Source organism: Marmota monax, unplaced genomic scaffold (genome assembly GCF_021218885.2).
Source record: "Marmota monax isolate L192 unplaced genomic scaffold, Marmota_monax_Labrador192_F-V1.1 WCK01_AAM20220418_F8-fsc00052, whole genome shotgun sequence".
NCBI lineage: Eukaryota > Metazoa > Chordata > Mammalia > Rodentia > Sciuridae > Marmota > Marmota monax.
In genome coordinates this window covers 7004713-7018454 of record NW_026693473.1, presented here as the reverse complement: position 1 = coordinate 7018454, position 13742 = coordinate 7004713, and the positions used below count along the sequence as shown (strand labels likewise).

General features: G+C 33.0%; 1 protein-coding gene across 2 annotated transcripts in view; it reads left to right on the top strand.

Annotated features, from left to right (window-relative positions):
* The window catches only part of Fyttd1 (forty-two-three domain containing 1), a 38404-nt gene extending 25596 nt beyond the window's left edge, over positions 1-12808 (top strand). For both annotated transcript variants that reach the window (XM_046457833.2, XM_046457832.2), the window contains exons 3-9: positions 511-659; positions 3158-3270; positions 4724-4820; positions 5197-5258; positions 6651-6725; positions 8160-8286; positions 10363-12808. In XM_046457833.2, coding sequence (XP_046313789.1) covers positions 511-659; positions 3158-3270; positions 4724-4820; positions 5197-5258; positions 6651-6725; positions 8160-8286; positions 10363-10461 — 722 coding nt within the window. In that variant the 3' untranslated portion in view covers positions 10462-12808. The remainder of the gene's footprint in view (positions 1-510; positions 660-3157; positions 3271-4723; positions 4821-5196; positions 5259-6650; positions 6726-8159; positions 8287-10362) is intronic.
* Positions 12809-13742: the final 934 nt, after the last annotated feature.

Sequence of the window (13742 nt, the reverse complement as noted above, 5' to 3'; positions counted from 1 at the left end):
CACAGAGCTTAGTGGTTTTGTGTTTAGTGTCTACCAGAATGCACAGATACTGTCTAGATTGTCCTGTTAAGAAAGTAGTGACAGAAGAGAAGGCTAAAGGGAACGTGTGAGAATCATCTATTCCTTTGTAGTTCAATACAACCACAGAACCCTTCCCAGTGGACTTTTATTCCCTGTTTAAAAATGAAATATTTTGTGTAATTCAAAAGAATATGGAAATAATAAGTAATAAAATACTCATATCTACTCTTTCGAGCAGTTGAGTATTCTGTGATTCTCACAGTTGGATTCCTAAATTGATATTGTTTCTTCTCCTTTTCCTTCTCCTTTGGAGATTGAATCCAGGGGCATTCTCCACTGAGCTACAACCCCATCCCTTTTTATTTTTTTATTTTGAGACAGAGTTTCACTAAATTGCCCAGGCTGGCCGCGAACTTGTGATCCTTCTGCCTTAACCTCCGAAGTAGCTCCCACCACATCCAGCAATTGTGTCTTTTTTTCCTTTTATAGGTTTTGGTAAAGCTAGTTTGAGCTGTAGAGGAAGAGTAACACCTGGAAAGAGACGTCCTTATGGAGTTATGACCGGTCTTGCGGCTAGGAAAGCAACTGGAATTCGAAAAGGGATTAGTCCTATGAATCGTCCACCTCTAAGTGACAAGGTAGAATGATGACTTCATCCTGAGTTAAAAACCCTTTTCCTTTATTTGTACTTACATTTTTATGAATAAGCTTGAGAAAACTTTTTTGGTACCTAGAATTGAACCCAGGGGCACTTAACCACTAATCCACAGCTTCTTTTTTAATTTTTTTTTTAAAGTATATTTTAGATGTTGATGTATGTTTATTTTTTATTTATTTATATGTGTTTCTGAGGATCGAACTCACTGCCTCACACATGCCAGGCAAGTGCTCTGCCACTGAGCCATAGCCACAGCCCCTATTTTTTAAATTTTGAGACAGGGTCTCACTAAATTGCTTAGGGCTTTGCTGAATTTTTGAGGGTGGCCTTGAAACTGCAATCCTCCTGCCTCAGCCTCCCAAATTGCTGGGATTATAATCATGCACCAACATGCTCAGCTGATTTTTATTTTTTATGCAGTTTTTTAGGGATTATATAAAAATCTTGATAACCAAATAAAAATAATTTCTAGTCATGAGGAACACTTAAAATTTCCTCATTCTCAAATAGTCATCTCTCCAGACCTATGGAGAATTGATTCTAGGACACTCCTCAAATACCAAAATCTGTAGATGCTTAAGTCTCTTATTTCAAATGGTGTACTGCTTGCAGGTAACTTATGTACATCCTCCTATATACTTTAAATAATCTCTAAATTGCTTGCAATACCTAATACAATATAAAAGTTATGTAAATAGTTGTTTTAGTGTATCATTTAGGAAAACGGGACAAGAAAAATAAGTCTGTTTATATTTAGTGAACTCAAGATATAAAGTTATCACAGTTTTGTGATTACAATGTACCAGATACTTTGAAGGAAAATTACATGCAACAATAGCATCATGAAAGATGGTCCTTGGTGGTGGTGGTGGTATTATCATTATTATTATTATTGCTTCTGGGGATTGAATTCAGGGGCACTCAACCACTGAGTAACATCCCTAGCCCTAATTTGTTGTTTTATTGACAGATAGGGTCTCACTAAGTTGCTTAGCACCTTGCTGTTGCTGAGGCTGGCTTTGAACTTGCAGTCCTCCTGCCTCAGCCTCCCAAGCAGCTGGGATTACAGGTGTGCAACACTGCACCCAGTCCTTGGTATTATTATTATTTTTCTTATTCTTTTAATATTCATTTTTTAGTTGTAGTTGGACGCAATACCTTTATTTATTTTTATGTGGTGCTGAGGATTGAACCCAGGGCCTTGCACATGCTAGGTGAGTGCTCTACCGCTGAGCCACAATTCCAGCCCTGTTTTTTCTTCATATATATGTATATATATATTTTGTTTTTTTTAAGTTGGACACAATATCTTTATTTTATTTATTTTTATGTGTGTTGAGGATCAAACCCAGCACCTTGCATGTGCTGGCAAGTATTCGCTCTACTGCTGAGCCACAACACCAGCACCCTTGTTATTATTGAAATAAAATAAAAAGCTTGGAGTAGGCATCAGTCTGATCTGTGGCTTTTCTCCTATGTTCTTGATAGTCTTTATCCTTGATTTTACATTTACTTCTTTTAAATGTTTATGAAAATTAATACTTTGTTGTTTACTTTGTGTAGTCAGTGGATGTTTATGAAGCATTTCTCATATGCTTAAAATAACAGGGGAATCCAGTAAAGTGTAAAATATGGTCCACAAGGTCAAGAACTTTAGTCTTTCATGCAAGATATGGAAACCTAAATTAAGCTTTAATGGTGGATTTAGTTTAATACGCGATGGAAAGAAAAGTGGACATTTCATCCTTGTTTTTTATGATATTGAATTTTCCTCTCTAACCATTTTGACTCCGACTTCTTTGCTATTATACCCTCTGTTCTTTCTTTTTCACGTATTTATTTTGGAACTTGGTCCTCTTATCCCTTGCTTTAGTGTGTTAATAGAATATCTTGAGATAATTAACTTATAAATAAAGAAGGTATATTTTGACGTATAGTTTGAAGGTTACAGTCCAAGACTAGGAGGGGCAGGATTCATAGCTTTAGGCCTTTGGCAGGTGCATGTAGCAGAGCAAATTGCCTTCCTCATGACCAAAAAGGCAAAGAGGAAGGGGCGGAAATCCCATAGTCTGCCTCCAATGATCAAAGGACTTCTCTATAAGCCCTACCTCTTGAAACTTCCATAGCCTCTCAGTAGCAATACCCTGGGGACACCTATAATACATGGACCTTGAGACTTATCTAAACCATAGCTTAAGAATCAGAATCATGCTTATATAAAATATTCCATAGTTTTCATCTCTGTTTTTGATTCTTTTTTTTTTGAGCTCCAGAATCACATTTCCCCATCACCTACACATCCCCTGAGAACCACAAGAAATTAAGTGTAATGTGGCTGTTGTCATTTTAGTTTCTCCATCACCCTTATTCACAGATCCAAGCAGTTGTCAGTCTCTGTCCATTCTGCATCAGATTTACTGTAGTAAGGTTTATTAACAAAAAACAATCCAATTAATATAGTTTCTTGCCTTCTGAAAGAATATAGAACGATATTTTCCAGTGTTAAAAAGGAAGGCAAATCTTCTGAGACAAAATGAAGTACAAAGGAAACCCGTTGCCGTTCTCAAGAGACCTAACCAGTTAAACAGAAAGTAAGTACTCAGGAATAAGTAAATAATGCACTGTACTGCATTAATAAATACTTCTTTTAGTACGTGTTCAGAAGAATACATTTATAGTGATTCTTGTTATTTTCAAGACAGATATTTGAGATATCTGATCTGAAATCGTACATGGAAGCATTTAGTAATAGTTTCCTTATTTCTTGGACACTGTATTTTGGATGACTTGAATTAATATAAATTTATTTAAAAGCATCACTCTCCTTTACCTCCCTTGACAAATAGAATAAAATCATAAAACTGATCATTTTGGTAAAAATTCTATCACCTCAATTAGTATTATTTAAAACTGGAAATTCTGTAAGTTGAATTGATTATTCAGTCTTGTGTCTCTTACTACAACACTGAATCATAATGTAGATTTTTGTGGAAAAAGCAAACTAGAAAGAAAAAAATTCTGTGAATGTTTCTTCGGCTGAAATTACTTTCATAATAAAAGGAATAACACAAACCTAAAAGTTATACCTGTTGTGGCATTCTGTTCTATGTAAGGATAAAGTAGGCAGAAAGGAAGCTGACAAGCCATGAAATTATCTTATTTCAGTGTCCAATACCATTTATTTATCTCATAGAAGATAATTCATATCAAATCTAGAATGAAGTCTTTGTATAAATGGAGTGGCTAGAATTGCAGTTGCTCTTTTCATTTTTGAGAATCATTTGGTAGTACCTTTTGTGAAAGGGGTCCTTCTCAAATAAGAACATGTTGTTTATAAGAGATTTACATGTTAATTAGACTAACTAGAGGAATTTTGCATTTTAACCTCTGTACTACTGGAAATAGGATTAGGTAGCCTATTAAGCACCTGTTTATGTAGTAGATAAATAAGAATTTTTTTCTCATATTTCACCAACTTTCTATTGAAAATAGAAGGGAATTGGTAAAAGTCAAATCAAATGTAATTTATGAACATGAAACAATAGGAAAGTGAAAGAGTGTCTCTCTGTGGTTCATACTAATATATAAAGGTTTCTGGGTTAGTAGGAAGAGAAAGCTGAAGGAGGAAAGGTTATTTTCAAGTCTTATGTTTGGTTTTCAGTTTGACATGAATGTGCCTAGGTGTGATTGTTTTTTACTAATCCTAAAGCAAATCTGTAAATTTACGTTTTCACCAAATTTATATTACAGGAATTAGCATTAAAATGTAACCTTGTAAATTTCTTCAGAAGACAGGTGGAATATTAGAGAATTGAATATTTGGAAAACCAATTAGTTCAAAATTAGCCAGTTTGTTTATGATATGCTGCAGAAGGAGATATTTATAAATCAACTTCATAGATTCATTGAAATAAGTGAACAGTTTGAAGTCTTTGTTACATTCAAGTTTTCAGCCTATGAATGTAACTATTTTGCTTATTTTTACTCAAATATTTGAAAGCAACGTATCTGAGATAACACATGACATATTTGTTTTTGTTGCAGAAATAACATCCCAGCTAATTTTACCAGGAGTGGAAATAAATTAAGCCATCAGAAAGATACTCGTCAGGCAACTTTTCTTTTTAGAAGAGGCCTAAAGGTATTAAGAAGCCTTAATGGTGTTTTCTTTTTACCCAAAGAGAATCCTTTACTCTTAATCATAGTCATAGCTCTTGGTTGAGGCAGGGATTACATTTGGAATGCGGGAAACAACTTTAGGTTAGTTCTTTGTTACATTTCTTTTTTTGCTCTCAGTAGCAACTTCTTACAAGAATTTAATTTATTATTTAATAATAAATTTGTATTTTTCACTTGTTCTAATACAATAACCCCAACAGAGAGATTTTGCCAGAATTGCACAGACCCCTCTCCTGTACTCTTACACACGCCACACTGAGTTATAAAGTGTTTCAGTGCATGATAGATGCTTGAATTCAAATTCTTTGGGATCCACTGCTTTCTCTTTATCCCTCTAGGTTCAGGCCCAGTTGAACACAGAACAACTGCTAGACGATGTAGTAGCAAAGAGAACTCGTCAGTAAGTTTCAATTTGTGTTTTCAAGATGTGCGTTTAAAATTCACAGAACATTAGCTACTCCATTTACCGTGTGCCCCAGTCTGAAAGAAATTAAATGAGACCCAAAATGAAATTAAGCCCCAAGTAAATCCTATTTTTACTCTTTTCCCTCAAACACTTTTGAGTTTGCACATGTCATTGTTGTAATAGTTTGAGAACCAGGTAAATTAGCATATTTATTTTTCATTGCCTGTTATTTTATTTTAACGAAACAGCTTTTTGCCTGTCCCGCCCCCACCCGTAACTGCTTTTATATGAATAGAAAATCTAGTAGAACTTTTATAAAATTTGTAAAACTTTGAAAACAATAGAACATTTTTCCTTCACCTCTTTTTTCTCTATATCCAAAAAATGTGTTTCTGTTACAATTACACTCCCCAATTGTGAGTTGTAACACTCTAATTATCAAGTTTTGAGATTCAACTGTTAAATATTATGGCCACTTTTTGGAAATTAAAACATAAAATGTGGTCATGGTTGAAATATGACACTAAGTTTAGTAGGGCATGATTTTGAGCAATCAGAATATAAGAAAAAATGCTATTTGCGCCTAATGCTGGCAGCATTCTTTAGTAGAGAAGGTATGACACTGGAAACCATAAGAAAAGAATTAACAGTCTTCGGTTGCGACTGCAGTGAATCATATCTACATAATAATGACATAGTTCTATTTGTTTTGACCTTTGAGATTCAATTTGTAGACAAAGCATGGAATGGTTAATTTGAAAATAGAATATAATGTAGATGTCACGTTTTCACAAATGTTAATATAAAAGTAGAGCTGATAAATAGTGGGAGATAAGGTGGAAAGAAAGATTACAAGGGAGTATTATCCTCCCATATAGTAGAGGGGTTTTTAAAAGACACTACTATAAGAAATAGAGATTTAAAATAACGTAGCCTACTGGTAGGAAACTACATGAACACTTCTTTTAGTGAACTGGAAATTACCAGTAAGCAGTAAAAATAGGAAAGATTAGACATGCTGCTTCTGGTGAGTGGGAATGGGGAGGAAGCTACTGGGTTGAGAGGCTGGTGGGTTTCATTAGAGGCCCTTCTGTTTTTATTTTTTAAATATATTTATTACACTGATACTTAGCTAAAAATTCAAGTGCCAGTTCCTACAGCCAAAGTGCTGATTTGTTATATATAAGCGTCTGTATTTCTTAAACTTAAAGAAAATAAATAAGGGGCTGGGTTATAGCTTAGTGGTATAATGCTTACTTAGCATGTATGAGGCCTTGGGTTTATTCCCCAGCATCAAAATAAGTAGATAATTTATTTTTATGTGGAAAATAATATAGGATTTATAAACTTCCATTTTAATGAAATTTTTATTTTTTTTGAAACTAGATGGCGTACTTCCACTACAAATGGAGGAATTTTAACTGTATCCATTGACAATCCTGGAGCAGTGCAATGCCCAGTGTAAGCCTTTTCTTTCTTTTTACAAGAATTGTAACACTCTTAGCATATGAGATAACAGAAACGTATTGAACTTGTACTCAGAGTACGATGCCCAGTTTGGGATAAGGTGAAATGTAATGATAAGATAATACTCATGGACTGGGGATACAACTCAGTTGATAAAGTGCTAGCCTCATATGTATAAGGCCCTTAGTTCAATCCCCAGCACCACAAAAAAAAAAAAAAAGTAATACACATGACACAAATTGGAAATAGTATAGTAAAAAGTTTAAAGTTGAAAAAAACCTCTTGGTTCTGTAGCCTCAAATAACTCCTTGTTAAGTTTCTATTTTTATTATTAGGATTATATTATTATTATTATTATTATTATTATTATTATTATTATTATTATTATTTTACTGTACTGAGAATTGAAACCAGAGGACCTCTACCACTGAGCTACACCTCTAACCCTTTTTAGTTTTTGAGACAGGGTCTCAATGAGTGCCAAGACTGGCCTCAAATTTGCTATATTCCCACCTCAGCATCCCAAGTAGCTGAAATTATATATAGGCGTGTGCAGCTACCCTCAGTTTCTTTTATATTTTTATTTTTAAAAATTCTATGCAGGGCTGAGGTTGTGGCTCAGTGGTAGAGCACTGGCCTAGCATGTGTGAGGCACTGGGTTCGATTCTCAGCACCACATATAAATTAATAAATAAAGGACCATCAACAATTAAGAAATATATATAAAAAAATTCTATGCATATAAAGTAAATGTATATTTTTAATGTATACATGATAACAAATGAGATGATAGTACACATACTACTCTCTCCTTCCTCTATTTTGGACATCTACTTTTCGGACCACATGGACCTACCTTTACTCTTTAAAGCCTTCATGGCACATTCTCTTATCTAGATGAACTTAATTTAGTTTATCTTTTATTTATTGTACTGTAAACTTTCTAGATTTATGGAGTTTCTGATCTTTTGCCATCTTGATGATTAAAATCAAAAGAATGTTGGATGGTTCTCTAAGAGCTTACAAGTTATTTTAGTAGAAGACCAAAACTTGGATATCACCATTCATTTGAAATTGTTAAAAACCTTCTCATTCTACCTAAAAGGATATTCTATGAAAAATAATAAATTTTAATCTCTATAGTTATGAACCAGATACTTTTTTTAAAGAATTTTTTTTTTTTTTAGTTTTAGGTGGATACAATAGCTTTATTATATTTTTATGTGGTGCTAAGGATCGAACTCATTGCCTCACGTGTGCTAGGCGAGCGCTCTACCACTTGAGCCACAACCATAGCCCCCAAATACTTTGTTTTGACAATACAGTAAGATAACTTAAATACATTTGAACATGTTCACAAATCAAGATATTTTAAGTACCAAATGATTTATCTGCTTTTAATTGTTAATTTATATTTTTTTCTAATAGAACTCAGAAACCACGATTAACTCGGACTGCTGTACCTTCTTTCTTAACAAAACGGGAGCAATCTGATGTTAAGAAAGTTCCTAAAGGTGTCCCTCTACAATTTGACATAAATAGTGTTGGAAAACAGGTAAAAAGGTTTTCTGTATTTCTTCAGACCTTTCATTAACAGTATCTTAATAACAAAAATGTAGAATAGCAAATTAAAACGGATGTTTTAAGTCCTCCACCCCAACCCTAGGAAACCACTAATCTGCTTTCTGTCTCTGTAGATTGCCCGTTTTGACATTTCATGAATTAAATTATACAATATCTATTATAATTCCATTCATTTTTGTGACTGGCACTTTCATTTACATTACTGCTTTTAAGGTTCATCCATTTTAGTATTTCATTTCTTTTTTATTGTTTGAAATTCATCACATTTATATACCACATCTTATTTATTCATTCATTAGTTGTTTCTATTCTTTGACTATTTTGAATAATGATTCTTTGAACATTTGTGTAAAAGTTTTTATGTGAACATGTGTTCATTTGTCCTTGAGAAATGTGGTAGATTGTGTGTTAACTCCATATTTAGCCTTTTGAGGAACTGCTTTTTCCAAAGATGTAGCTGTGCTATTTTGCATTTCCACTAGCATATATGAGGTTTCTAAATTTCTCTACATCCTTGACATATTGTCTTTTGATTGTAGCCATCCTAATGAGTGTGAATTTATATCTGTTCTGACAGTTTTTGTATTAAACTTGCATCTTGTGATCTTACTTTTCTAATGAATCTGTAGATTCCCTAGGATTTTCCACAAAAACAGTCTGTCAGTTTCCAAATTCTTTTGTAATCTTGAAACCATTTATTTTTCTTGCTTTATTATAATGGCTAGGACCTCCAGTACAGTGTTGAAGTAGTAGGACATTTTGTGTTTGCCTGGTTCAGAGCCTGAGGAGAGAACATTAAATGTTTCACCATCGTACTCACTGGTATGTTTCACCATTGAGTATGATGTTGTCAAATTTTTCAAAGATTACCTTTATCAGATTGAGGGAATTTCTATCTGTTCCTAATTTCTTGAGAACTATTATCATGAATGAATGTTGGAGTTCATATGTTATTTTGATATCCATTAAAAATAAGAATCTGGGCTGGGCATGGTGGTTCATACCTGGAATTCCAGCAACTTGAAAGGCTGAGGAGGGAGGACTGAGAATTCAAAGCCAGCTTCAGCAATTTAGTAATAATCTGTCTCAAAAGAAAAAAATTGGGCTGGGAATATAGCTCAGTTCGTAGAGTGCTTGCCTTGCACGCACAAGACCCTGGGTTCAATCCTCAGCACCACCAAAAAAAGAAAAGAAAAAGATAAAAATTATTTAAAAGGGGTTGGGGATATGGCTCATAAAACTGGGTCAAACTTACTTTATTTTTATTTTATTCTGTTACTTTGGGAACATTTTGTGAATTGTTAAACAGAAACCAGATTTTTATTTGAATTTCTATTGTGAACTTAGAAATTCAAGATAATTTGTTTTTAAATATGTACAAGTTGAAAAACTTTTTTTTTTTTTTTTTTTTTTTACTTTTTAAAATACATTTATTTTGGTCTGGGGTTGTGGTTCAGAGGTAGAGTGCTCGCACTGGGTTTGATCCTCAGCACATAAAAATAAAAGATATTGTGTCTACCTATAACTAAAAAATAAATAATAAAAACAATACATTTATTAATTTATTCGTGCAGTGATGATAGAACTTGGGGCCTTGAGCACGCTAGGCAATCACTCTTATCACTGGGCCACATAACTCTTACTTTTATCAGAGACATCACTAAAATTGGTGGCAGTGTTTCCAGAGCCTAAAAATAATTCAGATAGAAGTATCCTAAGTATACGACTCATAGGCTTTATAATATACATATATGTGTGGTTTATGTAGTGTGTAATGTGGACATTTTGATTGTTTGGAGATAGGGGATCTGAGTCAGATTGCCAGTTTAAACTCTGAAGCTGTTAGTAGACAGCTTAACTACCTTCCTAACCAACCCTCCCTACTTTCACCTATTTTATGTTGTTAGGTTCAAATGAGATCATATATATAAACATTCAGAATGTTAACTATTATTAATATTACTGTTAATCAGTCATAAGGTCACATTATTATTCCAAAGAAAATATAGCTTTCTGTCAAGTAATTTTCTTTTTTTCTTTTCTATAGACAGGGATGACTTTGAATGAACGGTTTGGAATCCTAAAGGAACAAAGAGCCACTTTGACATTCAACAAAGGAGGAAGCCGCTTTGTAACTGTAGGATAGATCACATGTCAAAGGAACTTTTGAGTGATGACTCTGGTTGAAAAGTTGGATTGCTTGAAGAGTTCATCACAGAAATTCAAGAAACTTTACTTCAAAATATTCACAAGGCTAAATAACTCTTTATTTTTGAAGTTTTTTTTAAACATGTATAAAATAATGCCCTGAAAAAATAACAGGGAATATACCTATCTCTTCTTAAAGATTTCACGGTTGGCCCATATGGAACAGTTCTGTTTACTTCTTTGGTTCCTCATGCAGCAGAAGGAAGACAGAAAGATAGAAATTGATTATTTTTATGATAGTGGTATTTAGGATCTCATCACCTTTGCTCATTTTTTTAGATTTCACCATGGTGAATCTTGGTCTTCAGAAATCTGAGTAGGTCCCTTTGTTACTGTCACTGATCCTTTATTAGTTGTGGATGTAAAAAGTGCAGTTGCCTTTTCTCCAATAGATATATTTTTTAAAAATCTTATGAGAATTTCAGTTTTGGCTTTTAAGATGTATGGAAATATTTGGAACTTGGTTCATTTTTCAGGTAGTGTTAGATTAAACCCCCAGAGTTGTAAATCTTTAGTGATGAACTTTTAACAAGAAATGTTGCTCTTGGCATTATTCTCAGTTTAAAATATTGGCATTTCAAGGCTGTAAATGCATATTTACGAAGTTATCTGATAGGGCGTTGGAGAAGATCTGATGTAAAAACCTGACAGTTTTCTGTTTTATTAAATGAAGAAAGCATTTAATGAAAGGAAAGTAGTAAGTTGAAGGACCAGAAACTTAAGTGAAAAACTTCAAAATCCAGGTTATAGGTATACTTTTTGGATTTAGTGAAGTCTTTCTAATGTCCACTAATTCTTGACAGGTAATACTATAAAAGCCTTATAATTTTAAAAATGAATTGAGTCCCTTAGATATTTTGATAGTAAAATTAATAGCCATAAAGTACTACAATTCTTATTCAAAAGTTAAAATTTATAAATTTTAAAGCTTGCTAAATTAAACAGTTTATAGCTCCCGAAACAAAAATATACTGTAAATGTAACAAAGAAAAAAATGCAGAATTGTAATAGAATTACATTATAACCTTGTATACCTTTCACTTTGATTTCCTGTAAAATACAAAGTTCAAATATATGAGGAAAGTTTTTTCCCTACTTTGGAGGGGTGGAGGGAGTAATTTTATGGTGCCAAGATAGTGCTATGAGTCCCCAGCTAGTTGTATACTATAAATTATAGTAAAATGCCAAAATCCAGCAAAATGCTCCAGCTACAAGTTCAGAAGTTTGGTCGTTTTGAAACTTGACCTTTTGGTTTCCTTTGATGTTCAAACCTCTAAGGAAGTATTAAGTTTCTCTGGCATATATTATTAGTGTTGACTTTTCCTATAAAAGAAAACATTTAGGTTATCACTTCTGCCTACCTTGCATTGTATACTACACATCATTGTCTCATGCTCCTTGGTTTACTTACTGGTTTATGCTAGTCATGGAAAGTTATCAGTAACAGTTTCATGCTTATACCAAAGAATTATATCTGATCCTTACTATCTGGTATTCTGCCAGTACTTCTACTTGATAAGGGATTATTGGAAACCGGTCACAGAATTTGAAAATAAACATAATTCTCCTTAGCTATTCGGTACTTTTCATAGAGGCCAAGGACTCATTGCAAAACATTTTTCAAGTTTAAATACTTACATTTGACCCAAGAACAATACATTTTAGACAAGTTTAGAATTGCTGGTATCTCATTTTAAAGCAAAGGAAAAACAACTGGGCATGAGTTTTCTGTTTTTAGAACAGTTTGTGGAAAAACAGTATAAAAGTATTCTCATTTTTCTGTTATTTTAAATATTATTATATAGAGGTATTATTAATGCCATTTTTTGGAAAACCCGAAGAATTGCCCCAAATGTTGAAAGTAAGTGCATCAAATAACAAAGTGTCTTTGGTATATTAAACTTGTTCTTCATGCATCTGTAATTTAATTTTCTTTCAAATTTTTCCTAAATTAAAACTCTTCTGAGTGCTAACATGTTGGATATAAACAAAAACATACAATGTTGAAAGAAAATATCCTTCCTTGGAATGTCATTGTAGTCATCCTTGTTCAGTTCTTAAAGTTTGTTTTTGTTTTTGTTTTTATTTTAACAGGATGCAATTTAAAATTTCCTTTGCATCAAGGTGTATGCAAAACATTGATGCAGTGCATCACAAAATGAAGTTTGTATTTAATGAGGAGGTGCTTTACACTGTACTTTTTGGTGTTTTTTGGAAAAGTTACATTTAGATCTATTCTGAAGCTGTTCATTTTTAACAAATAAAATGTAACAGGTTTCACATGATTTATTCTTAGCTATGAAGATTGAGTTGTGGTTTTTAGATTGTGTTATATTATAAACAACTTTGTAGTAATTATTTACATATATAGTTTTTAGGATTTGAAGTGTTAACTACCAGCTCAATTGTGAAGAACTTTTATTTACATTTATAACTTTTAGGAACTGGAAAGTTACCTACCAGCTAAATTGGCAAATCAGTCTAGTCTCTTCTATTGGCTTCCTTTTAACTCCTTTTGACCATTTCATTCATAGCCTCCTATAGGAGGTATCCAGGAGTAATTCAAAGAAGGAAATCAGATTACTTACAATGAACCTTTATCGATCACCCAGTTTTAATTCTTCTTTTTACATCTTAATAAAGTGAGACCCAATATATTCCATTGAATGCAGCAATTGTGTTGAGCCTCAGATCTTATAATTCTCAGTTTATAATAAACTGCTTCTGTGAATTGAATAGCCACCGAAAGTAGAGTGTTATAAGGCTTGTCAGATATCTAAGAATTGGTTATAGCCACATTTTAGCATTTGTAACATGGTAAGTAAACCTCCTATACCAGTATTGACCAGTACTTCATTACTTTGGTGTTTGAGTTAGGGAGACTTATTAGAAAAGGTCAGTGTTCTTTCTAATCAGACATTATGTATTTTTTTAAACAGGCATAAACTTCACCACAATTTTAATTGGAAGCAAATCATAAAACACTTCTGTGTTTTTGTTAGATAAGCTTATTGTAAGTTACAGACAATAGCTTTGTAATTCACTTAGTATATGCAATTTCAGGCTAATTTTTGCTTATTTTCTTCTTTTTTTCTACAAAGTGGTAATAAGGAAACTAGCTCACTTGGCACTATAGAGAATGAATTCCATACATTCCAAATGCAGGCAACGATATCTTTTCTTTCCTGATGAAAAATTTTAACTTTTACCAGAATTCTA